The sequence below is a fragment of the Corvus cornix genome, chromosome 2 (genome assembly GCF_000738735.6).
Source record: "Corvus cornix cornix isolate S_Up_H32 chromosome 2, ASM73873v5, whole genome shotgun sequence".
In the NCBI taxonomy this organism is placed as follows: domain Eukaryota; kingdom Metazoa; phylum Chordata; class Aves; order Passeriformes; family Corvidae; genus Corvus; species Corvus cornix.
In genome coordinates, this window is record NC_046333.1 from 118,439,935 (window position 1) to 118,463,833 (window position 23,899).

The following is a 23,899-nucleotide window of genomic DNA, read 5'->3' on the forward strand; positions in this document are numbered from 1 at the left end:
AAGGAGACCCGGCGGACACCTGGAGGGTCTCCGCGGGAATCTTCAGGTGCCCTTGATCTCTCTGCAGCCCTCCAGAACTTCCTTTACACCTCCAGCGGTTGCCCCAGAGGCGCAGGGCCGGGATATCAGGGTGGCATTCCTCACCCCAAGAAGCCTCAATTCCGCTGCGCTGGGGGTCAAGTTCACCAACGCCGTTTTTGTCCCCCCGCTAAGGACCAGGAGCGGAGGGAGTGCTTGCCTCCGTTTTGCAGCCCCTCGTCACACTAAAGTCCCCCAAGCCCGGCTGTACACACGCACCCGCCACGTCCCCCCGCCCTTCCCGCTCCCCCTGGCACCAGGGAGCAGGATGCTGCGCCGGGCGCCCCGGGGACTGAGAGCATCGCCCCCTTCTCATCCCCTACAGGCCTTCTCCCCGCAACCCGGAGCCCCCGGCGCCCTGCCGGGCCCCTGCCTGCAGCTGGGAACAGCTCCCAGGCTTGGAGTCCACCGGCCTCCTGGGGCTGCCTCTGAGCAGACACACCTCTGAGGATGTTTGCACTAGGAGCGGATGCAGTGGGGAGGGTAATTTTATTTATTTTTACTGTGTTTTTTCTACACCTTGAACTTAAATAAAGTTTTCTTCACAGAGAAGACAACACAGCTGCAGTTACGGCGAACGAAAGCGCTCTCTGAATCTTGACTTAGTGCTGGAAAAGCCGGGAAGACCTTGAATGGGGGGCTGCCCCTGCTGCACTCGGCGATCGGCTCTGATCTCCACCAGGCTCAGCGTGTCGGAGGCAGAAGAGACGTGGGGCTCAACCACTGGAAGAAGGACCGGGAAGTTGCAGAAGATCCCAAGCCCTCCTCTTGCTTCGGGGCCGTCCTGCTGCAGCAGGCACACGCCGTACCTCTGCTCAGAGCAGGCAGGGAGAGGCTAACTTCGCCTGACTAAAACCTGTCTGCATTCAGCTCTTGGGCGTCTGACGGGAAAAACTGGAAAGTGTCTTTTATCAAGGAAACTTTTATGCAAATCCAACCCTGGGGAGAGGGAAAAGGGTATTTTACTTCTCTCACAGGTGGGGAGCGGAACAAAATAACTCTCGAGCAGATCTTGCAAGAGACGCCACAGAAAATCAGCAATCGCCGTGCTGTCCGCTCTCATCTGTATCCTGGGACCTTCCAGCGTCCTTGCCCCCCTGTCCCTGCCTCCCGCCCCTCCCGGGACGGCCCGTGCCCGGCCGCTCACAGCGGAGCCTGGGGGATGCTCCGGGGCGGCCGGCGCAGCCCTTCTGCAGCTCGGCTCCGGGCTGCTCACTTCCCGAAATAATGACCCAAGTGTGGAGGAGCTGGTGGCAGAGGGCTGCGGTACAATTAAACCAGGTAACGAGACGCTGGGCAGATGTGTTTTCATTGCGCTGTAAGATAAACGCAGTGTTAAATGCCTGACAACTTCCCAGAAGCAATCAGCAAAAGTTTACGAGTGCATAAACCTCAAAGACCATTCCTCGGTATTTTTATAAGCGCCGCATTTAAAGCTTCTATAAATTCTTCTGCTTGCTTCCAAACTAAAGTTCCCATAGACTATTAAACAGCCACTTCTTCGTGAGGTGGGGAGAGGTAGATCACTACAGGCGGGTCCAGGGAAGGCGAGAGGGGCTCTCTTTTAGCCTCCTCCACTTTGCTCTCCCAGCTCCCTCCCACACCTCCCACAAAGTAAAGTTTGAAAGAAAGTTGGCATCTTTAGAGATTGACAAGTCACAGATGAGCGCATCAGGAAGATGAAGGGATACATTCATGTCTCAAGAATAGGGGACAGACCCAGAAAGAAAGGGGAAGGAAAGAATGAAAAGCAATAAAAGGAAAAGAGAGGTGGTTGAAAAGACGGGCTGAAGCAGGTGCAAGCATACGAACAGATCCAGGGGCAGATCATGCAGACTGACCGGTGGACAGGAAAGAGCAGAAAAAGCTTAGACGGAGAGGGAGATTTCAGGAGCAGAGGGCAAATCTGAGCGAACGCAGCCGAGGAGGAAAGGAGGCTGCCGCGGAAGTCGCCGCGGTGCCCCCGTCCCCCCGCCCCGACGGCGCGGCCTGGCAGCACCCCTCGCCTCTCGGGGCAACCGCGGCGGCCGCAGCCCCGGGGCAAGGGCCCCGCTGCCCGCGGAGAGGCAGTGTACATCGTCTCCGAAGCTGCAGAAAAAACAAGGGAGACAGTGCTAGTGAACCCACAGATCAGCGGGAGACATCAAGCCGGAGCCCTCTGTTTTCGGAAGAAATGAGGGGAATGAAATGTTCTCACTAGCCATCAAATTATAATAACAGTATCCGTCATCCTTAAGTGACCACACGAGTTTTACAAGTTGGATATTAAACAGATTAAATAATAATAATAAAGAAAACCCAAACCCCTGTCGCGAATATAAAGCCCTTTGTTTATGATCCCGGGGAAAATGAAGTTGCTAATTGAAAAACAATAAACCTAAAATGCCTTTGGATTAATAATGATAGAGGTTAACGGTGACATCCCTCCCTTGGAAAGGGGGAGGGGAGCGAGGCGCTCGGTGACTGTGCGCTTGGACGGCGACCAGGGACAAGCGCAGCAGCCAAATGGGGCTGGGGGGCGGGGGGTGAGACCCTCCCTCTTCGGAGGGCTCGGCTTGTATGTTCGCCTCTGATCCGGAGACACGAGGTGAGGAAGGTCTGTATTGTAGTCATGTCCTCGCTGATGAAATCTCAGTCAATTACTCTGAAATCTGCAGCTTGGCTTCTTTTCATTCTTTCCAGGTGAAAATTCAAACGTTTTCTGTTGTCGCCTGGTCCTTTCTTTCCTGAAACAAGGCACCCAACTGTTCTGATATTACCATTCAAAAACGGGTTCTGTGGCAAACCTCATTTGTGAATCTATTACAGAGATTAATAGATTATTTCTCCTTTTTCAACTAATTCTCAGTGGGGAAATTTAACCATATGGTAAGGAGAGAATTAGAATTTCATCACATTAGAGCAAAATGTAATGAAAAGAGTCCAACACCTGGGGCCAACTCCGAAAGACACAATTAAAAGGTTTTTAATGAAACCAGAGAAACCAAAAAAATTTCATAGCCTTCAGTAATCCTGCCACATAAGAATGATTTGGAAGTGTTGGGAAATATTGTTTTTACTGATGTCATAAGAATGAAAACCTGCCACTAAATACTCTGAGTGCTAACAGAAAGGCGAGAGCGAGCTGCTCGCCTCAAGCATCAGAGGAGTAGTGGGACAAAATTCAGACCGACCCTTGGGTTTCCACTTCAGCTTTTGGAAGAGTGCAGAGGAGAGTGTGCCCGGCTCCGAGGAGAAGCCCCGGGAGAGGAGCAGGGGGTCGGGGTAACCGGATGGCTGAGGCCGCCTCGCCCTGACACCGGCGGCGGCATCCCGGCGTTGGGGAGAAGAGCGGGGGTGCTCCCGCCGAGTCGGGCTCGCTGGAGGGAGGCAGGAGAGCACGGACCTGCAAAGAGTTGGTCAGTCACAATAAAAAATCAATTTTAAAAAGTTTGGTGGGTTTTGCCCTTTCTCTTCCCACCCTCTCTCCTCTCCAGATCCGTTCATTTTCAAGGTAACTGATGGGGCTTTATGTTTTTTATAGGGACACGGGGGATAATCACTCGCAAGCAGCAATCTGCCTCTTGAAAAGGGATAAGGGAAGGAGGAGGGGAACCTCCCCGTAGTTTGGTCTCCGTTTGTTGGATGGGGGGTGGGGAGAGGGAGGACTGGGGACCACCCGCCTCCCAAGGAAGCAAGGTGGACTTTGGCGGTGGGCAGGAGTGGGCACGACGGCTGGGGCTGCTCCGGGGGTTTTTAATTTTGTTTTTTCTTTCCCAGGCGATGCTTTTCGGGAAGACGGGTGGGGGTGGGAGGGAGCTATAAGTTAATGTAAATGCAGGGGGTGGGTGGGCTGGGGTGGGGGGAGAGGGTGTCACTCCTGACTCCACGGCTAAGTTAGCAGAAGTCTGCTGGCAGCACTCGGAAGGAGAAGTGTTGAAGTGGGCTTTTCTGCAGTGCAGGGCTGTAATTTGCTGAAGGAGGCAAAGAACATCCTTCGATCTAAGTAGGGCTTTTAGTGTGCTCATTGATGAGTGAAAGTCGCCACACATGTCAAGCTAAAGGCAGTTGTTGGGTTACTAACAGGACACAACGTCTTGCAAACATATGCGTTAAGCTGTGTATACAGATGGCAGGGAGAATAATGGAGCAGGCGCCTCTTATAAAGCTCTAGCTGCTGCCTGTCTTCAGACCTGGGAAAAGAAACTATTCAGACTCAGGGCCAGATAGCGCCTGGGATTGTTTGTTACCGTTTTAATCCTATTAATTAAAACGTTAACCTGATTGGGTAGAAAGCTCTGTCCCAACAGGCGAGTCTTCTTCATAATAACCTACTCTCAGAGATAATGATGTAAAAGACTCCCCCGTCTGCGGCGGCTGCTGGTTGATGGGTCCGGAAATCTCTTGAAGGTGAATCCAAGCAAGATAAACGGTGGAAGCGGCTCCACTGGCAGCGCACAATGGCCCAGCGCGGCGCCTGCTGAGGGCGAGCCGGAGCCGCAGCCGGAGCCACAGCCCACAGCCCGAGCCACAGCCGCTGCCGGAGCCGCCGCCCGCGCCGGAGCCACAGCCGGAGCCACAGCCGGAGCCGCAGTCCGAGCCGCCGCCGGAGCCAGAGAAGGGGCAGCCGCGGCGCCGGGTACGGCGCAGCCCCGGCGGGAGCCGGGGAACGATTTCTGCCAGCGGGACGCCGGGGAGCCGCCCGCCGCGGCGCGGAGCCTTGGAGGAGCGGGCCGGGAGCTGAGGGGGGCGGAGGAGGCGGAGGCGAGCGGGGCGCCGATGGAGCGGGCGCTGGGGCTGCCCGCAGAAGAGGACCTCTTCCACAAGAGCCTCGCCGCCTCGGCCAAGCGCATGGAGTCCGCCTTCCGCTCGCCCCCGGGGCTCGACCTCTCCCACCCCCGCGACCGCCAGCCCTCGCCGCTCGCCTGCTACGAGGCGTCGGAGCCCGAGGCGCTGCTGCAGCCCGGAGTCGGCGGCGACCCGCTGGCGCTGCCGCCGGTTCCGTCTGCGTCAAGTACGGCGAGAGCGCCAGCCGCAGCTCGGTGGCCGAGAGCAGCGGCGGCGAGCAGAGCCCCGACGACGACAGCGACGGCCGCTGCGAGCTGGTGCTGCGCGGCGCCGGGGGGGACCCGCGCGTCGCCTCGCCGGCGGCGGGCGGCGGCGGAGGGGGGGCGGGGGGCTGAAGGCGGCCGAGGGCAGCTGCTCCAACAGCCACGGGCACGGCGGCAGCAAGAAGTCCAAGGAGCAGAAGGCGCTGCGGCTCAACATCAACGCGCGGAGCGGCGGCGGATGCACGACCTGAACGACGCGCTGGACGAGCTGCGGGCGGTCATCCCCTACGCGCACAGTCCCTCGGTGCGGAAGCTCTCCAAGATCGCCACGCTCCTCCTGGCCAAGAACTACATCCTGATGCAGGCGCAGGCCCTGGAGGAGATGCGGCGCCTGTGGCTTATCTCAACCAGGGCCAGGGCCATCTCGGCCGCCTCCCTGCCCAGCTCCGCCGCGGCGGCGGCTGCAGCGGCGGCGGCGCTGCACCCCGCCCTCGGCGCCTACGAGCAGGCGGCCGGTTACCCCTTCAGCGCCGGGCTGCCCCCCGCCACCTCCTGCCCGGAGAAATGTGCCATCTTCAACAGCGTCTCCTCCAGCCTCTGCAAACAGTGCACGGAGAAGCCTTAAGCGCCGCCGCCGTGGCCGCCCCCCGCCGCCGCCGCGGCCCCGGGGAGCGGCGACAGCCGGCGGTCCGGTCCCGGGCCGGGGGCGCGGAGGCGGCGGAGGGACTGACCGCTGCCCGGCCCCCGCCGCCCTCCGCCCGGACTCGCCTCGCCTCGCTCTTCTCCTCGGGTGCCGCCGAGACGAGACGGCGACGGGAGCCAGCGTGCGTGCGGCGGCGGGACGGGGCGAGGGGCCGGGGGTGCCGCGGGGAGGAAGGAAGGCCCGGCCCGGGGGGGACCGGGGGGGCTCGCTGCGCGTCCGGACAAAGGAGAGGCCGGGAAATAGCAGGCCGGGCTGGGAGCCGGGGCTATCGCCGGGGACAAATCAGAGAGGGCACTTGAACATAGATTTTTTTTTTTTAAATTAATTATTATTAGCAGTATTATTATTATTATTCTGAGCCAGGAAACAAACAAACTTGAAGTGTAAACTTATTATTTAAGTGACTCGCAGAAACAAAGAGACTGGACCATTGCTATGGAAGACTTTGTATTTTTTATGGTCTCTAAACTTTGATCCTGTGAAAATGCGCAAAGTTTGGTGAGAGTGATTTAAAAAAAAGAGAGAGAGCTAAAAAAAGAAAAAAGAAAAAAAAAACCGATCAAAACCCTTACTCCGTGTGGCTGAAAGTATCGCATTTTTAAAAGAAATATTTATGTGCACCTTGTTTCTTTCCACTTTGCAATGATGTATAAACAAGACATGCTATTTATTTGTTATTCTTTAAAATGACCCTTCCACGCCAACGATATTTATCATGTGTTGAGGTCATGGGTCTTATGTGCAGTTACTTTAAATGCTTCTAAAATTCTGTTTATGGATTAACTTAAACTGTGTGCCAAGTGTTTAAAACATTTATTTGCCAACAACATATAACCAGAAATGTTGATGTATCCGAGCTGCTTAGGTTTATGAAAGGTCATCTGGATTTTAAGTTGCATCATCCCTGTATTTAAATTGAGCTTTAATAAATTGCTTCAGTCCAAAAATTACAGGAAAAGTGTATTCTTAATTGCTCAACCAACTGATTTTTGAAAGGGTATTCTTTGCATTATAACAGGTAATAACTATTTACTTTTACAAGGCATCAGAGCAATAGCTGCTACAAGAACACTTGCCAAGCCAATGTTTTCCCAGGCGCTGTGTTTTCAAAGGTATAATTTAAACCGCTTTTAATGTGTATGTAAATTATTCTGACTGTGGATGATTCTTTAAGTTGAAATACTTTAAAATACTTTAGGCTGATTTACAGACGCGCGGAATTCTTCTCTTCCTTTTTCAGGGGATGTGGGAGGTGGGTTTTTGGTTTGAGGTTTTGTTTGGGTTTTTTGTTGTTTTTTTTTTCTTTTTTTTTGAAAGAAAAATGAGAGATGAAAAGCAAGAAGTAGCTATTTACCCAAAGTGAGCCTTCAGTTTGAGTTTGCATGGCTGGGTGGCTGTCTCTCTGCCATTTGTAAATCAAGATTTTTTTTTTTTTCTTTTTTCTTTTTTTTTTTCTTTTCAAAAAACGAGTCCTGCTATTTTCCACTACTTGCAGATAATACAAATTCGGACTGTCAGGTTGGATGGCAAAATAGGAGCCATGATGGATCTGTTGGCAGGTCACGGATGTGTAAAGAGTGATATATATTAAATAGGTCAATCAGATTATGACAGCAATGTACGATCGTTTGTATGTGTATCTATGTCGGAAAGAATCTTTATTAAAATATTTTGAACAAACGCTTGTATTGTGCTGTGCTTTGTTAAGCATATCTATCCAGATTTAAGGAGGTGGATGGTGGGGGTGGGTAGTTTTCTTTGCCTCCTTTGCCTTGCTCTGAGTGCGCCCCAGTACCCTCCCCGTCACCCCACTCCCGGCTCCGCGTGTCCCAGGCAGGGCGGCGAGGGTTCCTCCCGCGCTGCGTTCCTCCCGCTCCCGTGGCAGGCGGCTCCCGGCGCTGCGGGGCAGCCGTGGGGCAGCGCCGGGCCCCGCCCGCCCGTCCCGCGGCCCCACGCCCGCCTCGAGCCGTGGGGCTGCAGGCGCCCCGGGGTAAGCTGCAGGACCGCCCCCCCTCCTCCCTACCCCCCGAGTTCTGGAGCCGCCCCTCCCCTCGTGGACCCTCCGCCCTGCCCCAAACCCGAGGGCAGGGGGGAGCAGGCAGCCCCCCCCAAGCTGCCTGCCCGGCGCTAAGCCCGGGCCAGGGGTCCCGGTCCTGCGGCTCCCCCCTCCCCTCGGGCGGCCCGGGCCGGCTCCGGGTGTCCGCGGAGCTGCCTCTCCCAACGGCAGCACCACGGGCGGGGGAAGGGGATAAATATTTTCTGCTCCACTTCCCATCAAAAAAGATTAATCAGAACCTGTAACTTTTCAGGAAACATAACTGTAAAGTGCCACGGAGCTGTGGGAAGGCAGCCCAGAGAGGGTGGGCAGATCAGCCCCCAGGCGCAAGGAGAAGCGTCTCTCAGCATTTACTAGACAAAGGCTGGGTGCGTCTAATTATGATTATTAAAACAATTTCCATGACGATGTCTAATATTATGTTAATTTGAAAACAACTGTGTATGAAAACTGTCGACTATAATACCTAAATTCATTTAATGAAACACATCGTTAAGGCAATTAAACCTCCTGGATGTGATTAAGGAACATAATTACGACACTGTTCTGCGCCATAATTGGGTGTCTTTAATCAAGGGGTAAAGTGATCAGCAACACAGCCATTAGTTTGTATTGTTCTGTCTCTGCTGTCCATCATTCTGATTAGGAATTAACCACCGCCACCAGCTTGGCGTGGTGCGTGCCTGTGTGTGTGCGTATGTGTGTCTGTGTGAGTGTGTGTTCGTGCATTTAACATCGCAGGACACATTGGCTGCAATATTTACCGCTTAATGTCTCTGGCTACCGAGCGGGCTTCCTTCCCGGAGAGGTTCCCTTGGAAGGAGCGGGCGCTGCTCGGCTTTACCCGGCCGTGGGGTGGGGAAGACGAGCCATGTCCCAGCAAACTCCTGGAGCGACCGGTACCTAAGGTTGGGGAAGGCAAGGGGCTGGAGGAGGCCCACGCCCTGCCACCCTGCTCCCCTGGGCAGGGTCCGAAGTGTTGCGGCCGGGCCTGGAATGCTCCCCGCCAGCGCTGGGGAGCGAGGGCGGCCGCCGCCGTCTATGGCACACGGAGCGGTTTCTCCGTTCACCGCTCTCTCGCCTGCCTCTGCTTCGGAGCGACGGGACAGCGGAATGAAAATCTTTGTCACCCCTGGCTACCGCTGCCGCCCGATTTAGGGCTCTCTTGCTTCCTCTTCTCTTGCTTCGTAGCGGGGCGAGGGGTCCGTGCCGGGTAGAGGTGCTACCACTCCCCTGTCGCGCTGCACCGAGCATCCTCCCTGGGAAACGGCGCGAAGCCACTGGGCCAGTCCCTGAGCAGGTCTTGCCAATGCAAGCGTAATGTGTGCCGGGCTGGGGGGAGGAGAGAGGCTCCCCCGCCCCCCCTTAAAGCTTGACAGATGACTTAGCCAGAAATGAACATGTACCCTTTCAAAAGAGCTTCTTCCCCGTTCACAACTGCCCCACCGAACCGATCTCCCTCAGCCTCATCCGGAGCTCCCTCTGCCCCCGCCGCCCAGCCCGGCTCCCTTCCCCGGCCCCTTACCCCGGCTCGGAGCCTGAGATTGTCCCAGCATGAGTGACATTGGCTTTCCTAATGTAATGACTTATGAAAGATATAATCATGTGTTAAATTGAATCCTCCGCTTAACTGTTAATGGTGTGCTCTGGGCACATTTACGTATTAGATGCTATGGTAACTAATTACCACTAGAAGAAGGGATAATACACTTTCCAGACTTTGACAAATAATTATGAGTGTTCACATCCCTGCTAGCAGCAGTTGCAGCGGATCTGCTGGAATGAGTAAGTGAATAAATGAATGGGTAAGTGAACTTGTGTGCATGGAGGGGACTAGATAATGAATAGTGGTCAAGTGAGTTTTCTTATTAAAACCTTTAATGAAAATGTGATTTAGGGTGGAAGGGGGAAAAAAAAAGTGCGACGCTGCCTCTAAACGTAATTAAATCGCGTAATATAAACATCAGAAACATAAATAAGTTTGCTTTTAATTAAACCGCAGCAGTCAAAGTAAATTATCCACGTGCTCGGAAACTTTACAGCAATTAACACCTTTTTTTTTTCTTGGTGGTGGTGGTGGTGGTGGTGGTGGCGGCGGAGGGAGGCTATTGGGGGGTAAAACAAACGAACCGGGACTCCGCGACTCTCTCCAGGATCATTTGTAACTGTGATCGTATCGCCCCTGCCTACAGGCCAGAGGGATCCTGAGGCTCTAAGCAAACGGCAGAAAAGCTCCTTGCGGAGCGGGACAAAAGTTTGAGGAAGTCGCTCTGGGCTCCGCGCCGGCCCCGGCCCCCGCCGCCCGCCCGCTCCGCGGGGTCGCTGCTGCCCCTCGGGGCCCAGCCCCCGCCTGGGAAGGCTCCGGCACTGGCGGAGCCCATGGAGGGCGTAGGGCAGGTTCTCCCTGAAGTGTTGCGCATGGCTTAGGCAGGCGCCGCAGGGGTTAAGCCGATGGTGCCCGCTCCTACCCTGCCATCCCGCCGGGGCAGGGGCGAAGGCGGGAGCCGCTGCCGGGAGCGGGCGCCGGCTTGGCTGCCCCGGCCCCCAGCCCCACTCGCGGGCTCCTAGCAGGCGACGACGTCGCAGAAGGGACATCTGCTAAATGAGCACAGAGCTGCAGCCAGCCCAATTTCCCCGTGGTCACTCATCAGCTCGGTGTCACCCAGCCCGCCCACACCCGCCCCCGAAGCGCTCCGGAGGGGAATTTGGTCTGGTCCGGCTGGTTCTCCAGCCTCGGGAAGGGTTAAATCCTTCCCCAAGCCCCTAGTTGCCCTTGTCCTCTCAACCTGATTCAGAGACGTGTAATAAAAGAGGAAGCAAATTTATGGTCTGTTTCAAGCACTTTACTGCTGTATTTTTAAATTCATATATGCACATATAAGAACTATGATCTGTGAATAATTTGAAATGCTATAGGAAAATGATGTATTTTAGATCAAACATAACCGTTTTCTTACATAATTGTCTCGGATTAAAATAAAAAAATAAAGATACATTTCGAAGAGAGACAAAGCTGAAAATCTAATGACAGCCATAAACTGCTAGACAGCCATAAATTAACGTCTTCATCAAACACTGAAGGGATCAGTGCTTATCTAAATCAACAATTATTTCTTCCGAGAAGTTGCAGAACAGATTGCCCCTTTAATACTATTTTTAAATCTTCCTAATTGAGGATTAGGGAAAAACAATCGCCTTTCCAGAGTAAAACTCCTCTCCACCAGCCGAAGCCCTCCAAACTCACCGAACACCCAGACCGTTTCCCATGGAACCTCTTCGGGGGTCCCGTCCCCTTGTCCCACTGCAGCATCCCTGGAAGCTCGTGATGCTTTCAGGAAGGGGCTGCAGGAGTCTTTCCCCACCCCCCTCTCCCCTGATTTTTGTCGCGGGCCGGGCAAGGTGGGAGCGCAGGGAGAGCAAGCCGGCGCCGGGAGCCCGGCGGGCAGCGGGCGGGCGAGGGTGCGGGTCCCTGCCGCCGCCGCGGGCCGGGGGCGTCCCGGAGAGGAGCCATCCCGGAACGGCAGCATCCCCCGGTGCTTCGGCATGAGCTCAACTAATGCGCATCCGCTTTTCAGGTTCAAAGCTTTAGCGAGGCGGCACTTCTCCCAGCTGCAGCCACCTGCGAATCCGGTTTTGCAAGAGGCTGCAGTAAAGAACTCATTTTAAAAAGGCAACTGAAAGATACGTTGTGAAGAGAGGCGATTCATTTGCTCACAAGATGGAAATTAGACAGGAAAAGACTTGCTGCCTGTAGGAGGTTAGCGAGTGACTAAACTGTTTGGAAGAAAGAGGTAGCTGGAAAGATGAGCTGATGGGGAAGAAGTCACTGTCAAAAGTCATCACAGGGTGTTTGCTTACTGACTTTTACTCTCCCTGTAGCCAGAACTTAGATTTTTATTCAACTTTTCTGTAGCCAAAGCTGCTGGTTTTGAGGAAAAGTAAAATAAAACAACACATTAGTGTCAAAATTGGTTTAACAAATCTCTGAAGATAGAATCCTGCAAGGCTTCTAGTAAGAACAGCTGAAGCTTAGGCTTCTTTTGATTATTTATTTTGGTGTGAATAGTTTTGAAGACAAGCACATTTCTACTATTATAAATGATGTACTCATACAACTTCAGTACACGAGATCCCAGGAAAACCTGATGCATAGAATAAACACAGTACTGGTTTATATGATGACCAAGATCCCACTACAGCTTCCTTGCTTTCAATTTAAAATGGAACATTGTCTACTTTTTAAAATACACTTTTATATATGCAGCAACCATTTCTTCATAATCATTGCTAATTATAAACATAGACAGTAACTTAAGGATCACTATACTTTCATAAGCATAGCTTTAACGTATGTTTTTGTAGTGAGATCATTTTTCTGATATATTGTGGGTATGGGGACATGACTAGCCAGGGAACATAGGCTGGTTTAGATAGTAGACAGGAAAATACTTCACTTTCTCTGGTCTGGAAGTTAGAATAGCTCTATTCATGTGAGTTAAGCATATTCATAAATTGCTACCTTGAACAGTTTTAAAATACAGTGCTATGCAAGTAGGATCAAGAGAGTAGCTGGTATCAAATACTAAATAAAATACAGTGTTAGGGGATCTTACTAATTCCTTCCTTTCAAGCTATCTTTCAGACCATTATGGCAAGCTCACTCAGAAAAGTGTCCTTCAAGAAATCTCAAACAATGCCACTTTTTAATTTATAATTTCAGTAACTTCTAATATAGCCTGGAGTTAAAACAATTGCACAGCTACACACGTACTTATCAAATCCAGAAAATGCTGCAGGTCTGTCTTCTCTAGGAAGTATCTTCAATAACCCTCGCAGACATACCTGACAAGCATTTCTGCATGAAGGAATGGAGAAACACCGATGTCTTTAGGGTACAACCTTCATATTAAATACCTACTTGTAGAACTCAACAGCTACAGTGATACCTAGAAAATCCAAGTTGTGCTTTGCTGGTGCAGTGCTGTGTATTGTAACAATTTCATTCATATCCCCCTTTAAAATGAATGATCTGTGAAGACAGAATATTTTACACTAGGTACTACATCTTGTACTACATGGAGGTTTGCAAAAGCAAAAGCTTAGGAGCTGTACTTAGGAATCACTAGTGGACTGCAGATCTTTATGCTAATTCTGAATAATGTTCTAAGAATGTCAGAAGCACCACTTTTTTTACCTCATCTGATGAGAACTGGCTTATGTTTTATGGGGGGGGGGGGCTGTGGTAAAAAAGACATGATCATTTCCAATATTCAGAGGACTTTCTGCATTCCACTGCTGAATTTAAATGGTTTTTTTTATTTTTTTTATTACAGAAATATCTGTCAAGATCAAGTAATAGAAAAATGCAGTATGTTGAAATAATAATTAAAAAAATAAAGCAATAGTTATGAATCTGTGAGAGAAGTATAAACATAAGCTGGAAAAAATACCATGGACAATCATTCAATATTAAAATAGATATATTCCTTTTTATTGTGTCCTTGAAATACAAAATTCCCTTAAGATGTTAGATTACTAAAATAATGACATTTTGATTTTCTTGCTTAGAAGTACCTTAGTGGATCTAGGAGCCTGAACCCTGGATATTAACTGTTAAAGCAGAACCTAGCTGTTGTTCATCTATATACAAATTGTCAGTTTGCACAATTAAGAGCACTTCACAATCTCTCAAATGACAGAAAGTTCAATAATGACAAAATAAAAGATCACGTATAATTCTACAAGAGAAATTCACACACCAGGAATTATACATAAAAATAGCAGTGCCAAAAGTAGTGATATGCAGCTAGCTTCAAAGCATAAACTAAAGAACAAGTCTTACATGGCTATATTATTACATTAGGACATATTGACAAAGATACGAAAATCTAATTTGCAAACAGGTACACATATACTAGATGGTTTCCTAAATAATGGAACATTTAAAAAGTTTACAATAGCATCTAGCAGTACTAAGCGTCGGCATGAAAATGGAGAACATACGATCTGTAAATTAAAATAAGAATAGTAATTAAAAATTACATTTTAGCATTCACATTAGCTCATGATAAATTAACTTTCTTCTTGGGTGCTATAATGGGCCATATTGACTTAAACCTATTTTTTTAATGAGGAAAAAAGGTGCTTATATATATATTTTTTTTAATAGCAGAAGATGCTATTGATACAGCCATAGATATCAACAACTTACAGTCAGAGGCTGGTAGTGACCAGCCAAGTCACATCTCAAACTGATGGGTAAGTGCACCATTTCATCGAGGAACAGCAGAGAAATTCAGGAGGCAGCTCTGTACTCCTCCTGCCTCATCTTGCACCTGGCCAGGCCTGTGGCTGCCCCCAGCAGACACCGCTGGGCTGGCAGGGCAGACCCCCCTGCAGAAGTGGACAGGTGGGAGAGGGAAGCACAGGTCTGACTGCCTCCCCCTGCCCTGCCCTGCAGCCCCACCAGCACCTGAATGCTTGCAAACAGCACTGCTGTTTCTGCTTAGATGATTTTGCCTCTTCGTGCTCCAGTGACAGACACTCAGAGCTGCACACTCCTGGGTCCTGCAGCAGAGGAGATCATCAAAAACGGTGTTGTGCCCTATGTAATGAAACATGCTCTTGGCACAGCACCCTGCAGCCAGCTTGGCTCAGCTGGGACTTTTGGGGATGCTGCACCCTTACCGTGTTGTGCTGTCTCAGCTTATTGACCAGGAATACCAACACCAGGGGCCTTTCAATCCTGCTCCAGGAGACGGAGTCACTCCTGCTCAGACCAGCTGCTGGCTCTCAATATGTCACCTCCTCAGCTGCTGAATGCACAGACCAGAAGGGCTTAACCTCTCCTCTGTCCTGCTCCAGCTCTCATGACTTTACATGGGGGTGAGGTTTACTTCCTCTGCAGCTGAGGTATGCCAAGGTAGTGATGCATTGCATACCAGCAAAACTAATCTACCAGGAGTATGGGTTACCAGGGACACAATTCCAGGCCAGGCTGGACAGATCCTGCTTTGCGTTTGATTATTTTGGTTCCTGAGCAAAAACAGCAAGCAACTTTTATCCTAGCAGAATGCTGGCCTCTTGTGTGGTGCTCTCTAACTCTGATGCAAGGCCTCCAAGCGCCTTCATAGAGGTTTCCTGCAACTCCTGGGAAAGTTTCTGACCATTTTCTTTTTTTTCAATTGAGCATACCCTACAGATTTAATTTGCTACTTTGGAGACAATCTAGTTCTTTTTTTAATTTCAGAAAAATACTATACAAATTGATCAGCAATTAATCTGAAACTACTAATGATTTGCATGTACTTTTGGCACAGTCCTATTATGCCCTATCAAATTCTGCAGCAGCCAGTGACACTCTAATTCAAAATCCTAAAAATAGAATACAATTATAAAAAAGAGGCTTCTGTTTAAAACAAATACCCACTGTTATTTTCACAGTTGCTTCAGGTTTGTTTTAAAGTTGGATGCCAAAGAAGGATTCATCATAATTGTGGTATGAGACATTTTACAGCTTACATTTAAGCAATAATGGAATACAGTCAACAGTGTAATGATATCAACATTCCCTCTCTCAATAAACCAGGCTCTAATGTCCAAACTGGATTGTGAGCTACAGCTGAGTACTTCTACAGAGTAACTACAGGAGTAAGTAACCTGACTACAAGAATGTCTCCATAAAAACCAATTTTATTCTGTGGCACAAAGCAATAATCAGCTTTTGCTGTTGATTAAATGTTGAAGTAAAGTTAAAACATTTAATCAACCGCAAAGCCCATTTAACGTAAGGGTACTCCAAATTTGTAGACATTATCAATACTATATATGAAGAGAAAATGTTTCTCCAATAAATCCCACAAAATCACAATTTTCTTCTTGGAGGATTTGGAAGGTGACTGTGCCAATCTCTAAAAGCCTTTCTACTGATGCTGGTGCTTATTTAGGGTATATGCTTTACACAAATAACTGAACTGAATAAATAATTCTTAATATGTAGGTAGTAGTTTTCATCCACAGGCCATCAAGTGCTCTACAGATGAGTAGAATTTCTGATTTTGGAAGACTTACTCTGGCACATCCCAAAGAGAGATGTTTTTTAGGAACACAAGGCAAGGCCCACAGACATGGCTATTCTCCCATCACAATTATCATCTTGGCAAATTGAGACTGGACAGGCACGGGAATCCTCATCAGTCTCTGAAGTGATGGCTGGGAAGAGAGACAGGGTCTAAAATCTCAGATCTTGTGCACTAGGAAATTATTTTCCAAACAAGAGCTGGGCACCCAGTGAAGCAGGCTGGGCAGCCAGTATAAACTTCTGTGGCTGCCCAGGGTTTTCACTTGCTCAGATTTTGGCCCCAGGGAAGAGCCTATTTTCCAGTTTGCAGATGGACAATTCTGTTTCCAAACACAGGTCACACTACTCTGCCTATGCATAACGTGGGCAAAGTAAAACAACATCAAAAAGCAGTTTTAGATACCACACTTGCCCTTGAAAACCTCTTCCTCTTTTGCCTTTTTGGAGAAATGAAGAAATATAAGAAACGGTCAAAATAAATACACGAACATGTTACTGAAAAACAGTGAGAGAAAGAGAAGCTAATTTTTGAGGTGATAAAATAATTTCAAACAGGCTTGTATATTTTCTCCCTGAAGAATATGCTTCTTGGGGGGGGGGGGGGGGGGCTCAAAAGCCAAAATAGATAATTTAGGCTTGATTGAGAGCCTATTAAAATCAACAGAACTCCCCTTCTGACTTTAAATGATTGCAGGAAAGAAATCATATATTTTAATTTTTTTGCACTGCACTGCACAAAAAAAAAAAAAAAAGGAGCAAGAAAGCAAAGCATTCACCCTCAGTACATAAACCTGAAGTTAGAAATGTGTTGTCAGTAAGACATTCTTGCAAATCATCTTCCACCACCCCACACAACTTCCATCACCTCTCCCAAATAAAAGGCTAAGACTCTCAAGACCATTAAAGAAATAAAGTAAATATAAAGTTAGGATAATTATAACTAGAAATTCTTTCATCATCTAGAAATAAGCTCCCCCTTTCTTGTTATTATGCTTCTATGAGCAGATGCTGATATTCCTCTAGATGATGGGTGTATGGGACCTCCCAATCTAACCCTGTGACAGAGGGCTGCTGAGCCCATTTCCCATGCAAGTGGCCTGGATTCATCCTTCCTCTAAATCCTTCTCATCTCACCGCCAAGAGCATGGGGGGATGCACCTTGTAGAGATGCTGGGCTATTTACTTGGCCAGACTCTTGTCATGTCACCTCACTTCTCACAACTCAGGCAGGACAAATTGAGGTTGCACATCCTTGCATCTGGTCTCTACCTCCAGCCCAATGGCTTTTCTCCTTAGAAACAAAGAGGAAGGAGGTAAAAGCAGAGAGGGAAAAGCAAATGTTTCCAAAAATATAAAGCTGAGTGATGAAACAGAGCAAACATGGAGATTAGTGGAAGGCATAAAAGCAGCTGCTCAATTTCTTAAGGACCTTAGCTTGTAACGAAAGGCAATATCAACGTCTGGCAGGAGGATACCAAGGCCCATGCGACTGTTATCAAGTCTGACAGATTTGTTTTCTGCTAGTTCTACATCAAAATGAGACAATAGTATGAAAAGAAACATCTTCATCTCATTCATTGCGAGGAACCTCCCTGGACACATGCTGATCCCAGAGCCAAAGGGCATTAGGAAATACTTCAGTTTTCTTCCTGCCTTGTAGAATGTGGTTTTCTTCTTGCCATTCTCTATGTATCGATCGAACTTATACTCCTGAAAATGAAAGAGAAAGAGAGAGACAGCATGATATGTAACAAGGCAGTTACATGAGCTGCTTTCTTTGCACAATGGTAACACGCCTGAAACCCAGAAAATAAGATAAAGACGAAGACAAGGAGCTGACAGCTTCTTCTTTTTAGTTGGTTCCCTCAAGTTTCATTAACTCACATTATCTTGCCTGCAAAGAACACTCTTTAAATCCACTTATTTAGCTTAGTCCTTTTACATCAAGCTCCTTCAACTTCCACATCTCATCCAGCGAGTGTCTGGCCTATATTGATTGTAATTAGATTTTGACCGCTTTGCAGCAGGGACAATGAACCTTAGTGGAAGGACAATTTTCTTGTAAAGCATCATACGCACTCAGTGTGATACATACATCATGAATAAGGATAATCTGCTAAATTCTGCAAATGCCTATGAATAAATTAATGCATTGCACCAATTTTGCTCCTGCAAGCTAGAGCAAAATCCACCCTTCTCTTGCACCGAATGGTGCAGATTGTTTGAAAACTCCAGTGCTTTGCAGTCAATTTTCCTTTCAGTTGGAGATGGTTGCTGCTTAACTTGCCACATCTTACCTTCAAATATTTTGCTCTAGAAGCTGTGAGCAAAGCAGGACAACTGCCAGTGACTGACCATTATAAAGAGGGTGCTTTCAAGTAAGGCTTGAGTTCACACTTGTAACCTACATTCCATAAATTGAACATATTTCTAACTATTTTTGAGTAGCAGGATCCCTGTTTAGAGATAATTTGTGTTTTTGAATGGAGGAGATCTGGCATCCTCACTCAGTCAATGGCAAATTAACCACTTACAAAACCCTCCTGCATGCTTTGAATAAAAATGACAAGCACTTCTTGCTTATGGTCACTCATTAGCATTTGTCCTGCTTTGCATACATCTGCTATAGCAGCAGCCATTTGGAGCTGCCTGGGAACAAGTCAGTCAGACAGAAATCGACCTCAGCTGATTAAAAACCCCACACCACCATTAAAAATACACTGATAGTGATCTACCCGTTAAATTAAAGGCTCTGAAAATCATGCACTCCAGGTCTTGCTGTTGAGAAGCAAGTGTCAGGGGAGGTGGTCAGTGAGAAAGGGAACGAGTACTAGGTGCAGTGGGATGTAAGTTTGGGTGCTAAAGAACAGGAGCTTGTTTCACTAAATGGCAGAGGCCTGGATTTTCCACAAATATAAAGGTGATTCTATGTCTGTATCCACTGACAAGTAATTATTTTCAGTCTCTTTGAACACCCCAGCCAAAAGGAAGCATGCCTTTATTTTTTCCGCCAGGAAGTTATTGCTTCATTTGAAGCAGCACAGTAACAAATGAAAGGCCAGAATACCGTAAGATTTACTTCCTGAATTCTAAGTCCTTCTGGTCTAAAAAAGCATCTCTAAGTATGAACTGCAATAGCTTAAAAACCCAACCCAGAGCTCTTCACTTTGCTCAAACATTTTCACACGGTGCACTTCTGGTGTCTGGAGCAATTAAGAGCTGTGTTATTGAACACACAGACACACTGGGTCAAACCTTATGCTTTCTTTGTCATATTAAGAGCTTTCTGAGACTTGTAATTGCTTTTAACAAAAAATAAATTGCTGTCTAAGGAATAGGGAAAACAGAAAACAAGTGCGAGACAGGAATGTAGCCAATGACAGTGACATCGAACTCAGGCTTGTGCTGCTGAAGCCCCTTGGGTTGAGTAGTGTTTCCTTACAAGCTAGTTTACTGGCTAAATAAAGCCTAATTTTTAAAAATGAAGGAACTTTCAGCCATGTGCAAAGTCTCCTGAATGAGACATGGTGGCTGACAGCAAGGAAAAGGTCAAGATACTGAGCAAAAACAGGTAATGAAGTTCTGTGTGGATGGGCTGCTGCAAGTATCATGAAAACTGAGCAATCTCCTGCGATTGATATAAGTCCCTTTCTGTCACATACTGTATTTAGCTTTGTTTGGGATGTCACCATAGAGGGTTTCCTGCAGGGTTTCCTGATATTTACTCTATGGGTTTTTCAGAGTTCATTTACTGAGCTCTATAACTAGCTGAGTTGGAATTTAGGGGTTCACTTATACACTTTATAGAAAACTGACTAATTTATTTAGGCCTTAATGGATGGAGAAAGAGGTCAGAAATATATGCTTACACTTACACAATATGGTGCCAAAGCAGAAGATAGCTTGAACTTAAATTTATGTATCCAGGAGAAAAAGCATTGCTACAAAATTATCTCGTCAAGCTGCCTGTTTTCCCAGGAAAAGTTTTCCCTAAATACATGACAAGCTCAAGACTGCACCTTTCAAAAAATTCATTCTCCATCTCTATCTGATCCTCAGTAGTTATTGTTGAAAGCACACTGCATATTTTAAGAACCAAACAGAACAGTGATTTCCCCACTTTTCGAGAGGGCCCATGTGCTGAAATCAATGTACTGCAACGTGTGGATTGCTCATTCACTATCAAAAAGATAAAATATATGAACTAAAGCTGTACTGTGAAAGCTGAGCAGAGCTGATACTAAGCAGATATATCCAAGCAATGGAAATATGGTAATATATTCCGGCAATTATTGGATAAGGGAGGAGATCAGTTTCCACACTGATGCTTTTGGTCTAGGACCTAAACAAACAGATGGACTTTTGACAAATCAATAACATTCTCCAAAATAAAGTGTTAAGGATAAAATGAAAAAAAGAGAGCTTATTTGTTAGCTGTTATCTGTCCTTTTTAAGGATAAAAATATTAATCAACTATTTGCCAGGAGATTAATTATTTTTAAAACCCTAATTTTCTCTGCAGGCTTCATCTTCATTTTTGGGTGGGGACAGCCAGCAGAGCTCCCCTGAATGTAATTTTCATTCCCACGGCTCCAGCGTTCATCCCAGTGACTATACCTTGCTCCTGCTGACTCCAACATGCTCCACACCTCCTCTCACTGAGGCTGGCAGAGCTCCTACACAACGAAATGCTGTCCTGCACCAAGGAGACACTTGAATCTCATCTTTTCTTTGCAACCTCTCGTCTTTAAATTCCTGGAAGGGAGAGCTTCAGAGAGCAATGTCTCTAACACGGGCTTTCTATAAACATGTAAAAAAATCCAGTTCCTTTCTTCTTTGCCTCAAATGCCAAGGATGGAAATCAGTATGGCTGGGAGACAGCCATTTGCTTAGAAAAATAGGGGTGAGGAATGGATGAGGTAAAAAGCTCTTGCCTCTCAGGCAGACGAGCCATTTAATAGCGTCAGCGTGCACCCTTGCCCTTTCTTGCTCTTCCTCTGTGCCACCCTGGGCTGGGGACAGCAATCTGGGGAGCAACCTAGCTGAGAAGAGGACTATTCAATTTGCATTCAGGTGGTGAACTTCTGAAGCTGTATTACAGCTGAGGCAGGGTGGATTAATTTCGAGTCTTTGATATTCATTAACTTGAGCGTCAGAGAAAAATACAAGGAGATGACACAATTACCCTCCGAGCTTCGCTGCAGAGCAACAGCTTTACAGTCTCAAGTTCACAACACTCTAATTGATCAAGAAGGGGTGAATCCCTACGAAGGGAGGTGAAAAAGCATAAGGCTCAAGTAAGACACTGCTATTATAGGGCTTCAGAGAGTCAATGATGCTTTGCGGGCACTTAGCTAAATGGCCCACATTATTTGCTATTTAAACCACCTTCTATTATTCAGCCCTCCTTGGGTATCAAATGATCCACTGCCAAACAAAGCCCACATTTAGCCTAAAGTTTATGGTAGTCAATGTGCAACTGTCAATTCCTTTGAAAGCAGTCGCAGTCAGTCTCATCACCATATTTCTCTCTTCAGGCTGTGAATCCTTTGACCTGCAGGGCCCTAGAAAATACATCTGAAACTAGGAAGATTTGTTCCACAAGAAGGAACAGCAGTAAAAAAAAAAAACCAACAACCCACAGATCACAAAAGGCTTGGCTGCTTCGAAGTGCCTGGAGTAGGAAGAGTAGCACCAGCTGAATGTTTACCTTAGGATCTTCATAGACCTCAGGGTCCATGTGCAAAATCTGCGGGTAAAGGGCTATCCAGTCTCCTTTCCTCAAAACGACTTCTTGATTCCCTTCAAGCTTGAGAACAAAATCCTCTTGGCTGATGCGGATGTTCATGGAGGACGAGCACATTCTTAAACTCTCGTTTAAGGCACTCTCTGTGATTAAACAAAACGGGGGAGGGGGGAGGCATCAGAAATATGGGAGATGACTGGAAGTTATACATGGCTACAGCTGCTGATTCTCCAGGAGTTTAGTAGGGCAGGCTAAAGGAAAAAAAAAAGGAAAAAACCACACAAACAAAGCCAAACAAAAAGCAGAGACCAGGAGGAGGCAATAAACAACCCCGCAGGGTTGGGGTGGACCAGTCGGGATGCTGAACCTCCCGACGTGATTCTCACTGATGGTGATGAGAAATCCTGTCAGTTGTAAGGAGCACCAAGTTTTGGGTGGAAAGTTATTATTCAGGCATCATGTTGAAAACAACACAATCAAAAGACATGAACACTTTATGCATTTACATATATTTTGGTGGTTGCAAACAAATACCAGCGAGAGCATCCATGGAGCTGTTTAGCTTGCCTTTTGAAAGCTGTTGGATGTAATGGATTTCTAATGTACATTAGAAATCATTCTGCTTGTTAATTCTGTAGTTATTCTGAGAATTTTCAAATGTATTTTCTTTTCAATGCACTATGCTGCCAAATGATAGTGTCTGTTGTGGTCAGAGTGAATGAAAGCAATTCATTATTTGCCTGGTAATTTTAAGAGAGAAAGACACTTCTAATTGGCCTAGAGGAAACAAAACATAGTCCTTTCAGGTTTGGGGAAAGCAAGATTTCTGTCTCCACCATCACATCCCGGAAGGCTCCAGAAGCTGAATGTCCTTGCTTTCCCAGTGGCCTTCACCTTTTGCTCCTAGCACGACAGATTTTATGGCTAATTTCCGGCAATTTATCCTGGCAGTTTGAGGAGGAATTCCTTTGGGAATAATATGCATAATTTGCATAAATCATTCTGATAGCATGTATATCAGCATGTAGCTCCTGTCTAGGGCTGCATCTCTCACTTTGTAATCAAAACTGACTATTTTTCCACCAGCGTGTATGGGCACTGTTATATGTGACTTGATTCCTTCTAATCATTAGTGTGAAAAATAGCCTAAAATAAGGTTTCATTTGCATGTAATAATCCATTTGTGTCTTCATTTATGTTTTGTGATATCAAATAAGCCTTCTCTAAGTGTTCACCAAGGCACTGCAATTGCTGCACCCAAAAGGTTAGTTTATTAGAGACAGTAGCTACCCAGTGCAGATGCCTCTGAAAAAAATAATAACAAACGTTCTTTCACTAAAAATTAAATCTGGTGCAGCATGCATAGCAAATAAAGTGGCCCTGGATGCTTTCTTGCAGGAGGTTTTTCCTTAAGCATGCATTTGTCTAAAGAAATGAGGCTGCGGTCAGCTTTGTGTGGCCAGCGCCGTGATTCAATGTGACGTACAGTGAGTCTGTGCATATTCTTTTGGACTGCCTTCGTTACTATAATCAGGCAGAGTCAAATCGGCTTGTTGGTGACGAAGCCAGAAAAGAACCCTGGTTCCAGAAGATGGCCTCTACTGCGGATAGCCACAAGGCACCTGACACGATAGATTTCAACTGGCAGTGCTCTGGCAACAAAACTTTATGCGGTACAAAGGAAGGGTCCAGCCTCCACTCCAGCCTGCCTTCAACCCGCGGAAAATGAAGCTGGTAGCTTCATACCAGTCCACCATTTGGAAATGGTGGTGCCATATGTAGAGACAGCAGAAATCAAATGAGGAAGAGGGAAGGAGGGAAAAAAAAAAGAGAAATAATTATTAAAGTGCCATGGCAAAATAGCAGGTTTACATTTAACCACCCAAGCAATGCGGTCACATCCTATCGGTGGACATCCTCCCAGAAAGCGCAGCAGTCCCTGCCTGCTGCCGGATCTCAAATGACAATTGGGCAGCATATCTTATGCAGAAGTTAATCACAATAATGGAGCACAAAGTGTGGCTTAGCGGTCAGATCGTAAATGACAAATCTGTTTTACCTTCCAGTACCAGTTATGTGTGGAAGGCGAGCTTGGCTCTCGCTCTGAGCGATCATGCCGATAATCATTAGATGACAAAAGTAATGAGTCACATTATGATCAACAAAGGAGAATGGAGCTTATATGGCTTTGCAGGCTCACATTAAA

The 23,899-nt window shown here is 47.4% G+C and overlaps 2 protein-coding genes and 2 long non-coding RNA genes across 5 annotated transcripts in view; 2 read left to right on the top strand and 2 right to left on the bottom strand.

The window, feature by feature from the left end:
* Nucleotides 1-548: 548 nt before the first annotated feature.
* LOC120409829 lies at nt 549-3,859 on the bottom strand. Its single transcript, XR_005601644.1, has 2 exons — nt 888-3,859; nt 549-801 (listed from the first exon to the last, which is right to left on the bottom strand). It is a non-coding gene; the product is annotated as an uncharacterized LOC120409829 (long non-coding RNA).
* An 886-nt stretch (nt 3,860-4,745) lies between these two features.
* On the top strand, nt 4,746-7,491 carry BHLHE22 (basic helix-loop-helix family member e22). The gene is given in 4 exon segments (XM_039550105.1): nt 4,746-5,053; nt 5,056-5,220; nt 5,223-5,330; nt 5,333-7,491. Coding segments are annotated over 4 exon segments (891 nt in total). The 5' UTR covers nt 4,746-4,836; the 3' UTR covers nt 5,734-7,491.
* A 1,611-nt stretch (nt 7,492-9,102) lies between these two features.
* On the top strand, nt 9,103-21,994 carry LOC120409662. Its single transcript, XR_005601408.1, has 2 exons — nt 9,103-9,672; nt 20,470-21,994. It is a non-coding gene; the product is annotated as an uncharacterized LOC120409662 (long non-coding RNA).
* The window catches only part of LOC104692847 (cytochrome P450 7B1), a 40,560-nt gene continuing 29,990 nt past the window's right edge, over nt 13,330-23,899 (bottom strand). For both annotated transcript variants that reach the window (XM_019289246.3, XM_010405143.4), the window contains 2 exons: nt 21,658-21,836; nt 13,330-17,657 (listed from right to left, as the gene is read on the bottom strand). In XM_019289246.3, coding sequence (XP_019144791.2) covers nt 17,361-17,657; nt 21,658-21,836 — 476 coding nt within the window. In that variant the 3' untranslated portion in view covers nt 13,330-17,360. The remainder of the gene's footprint in view (nt 17,658-21,657; nt 21,837-23,899) is intronic.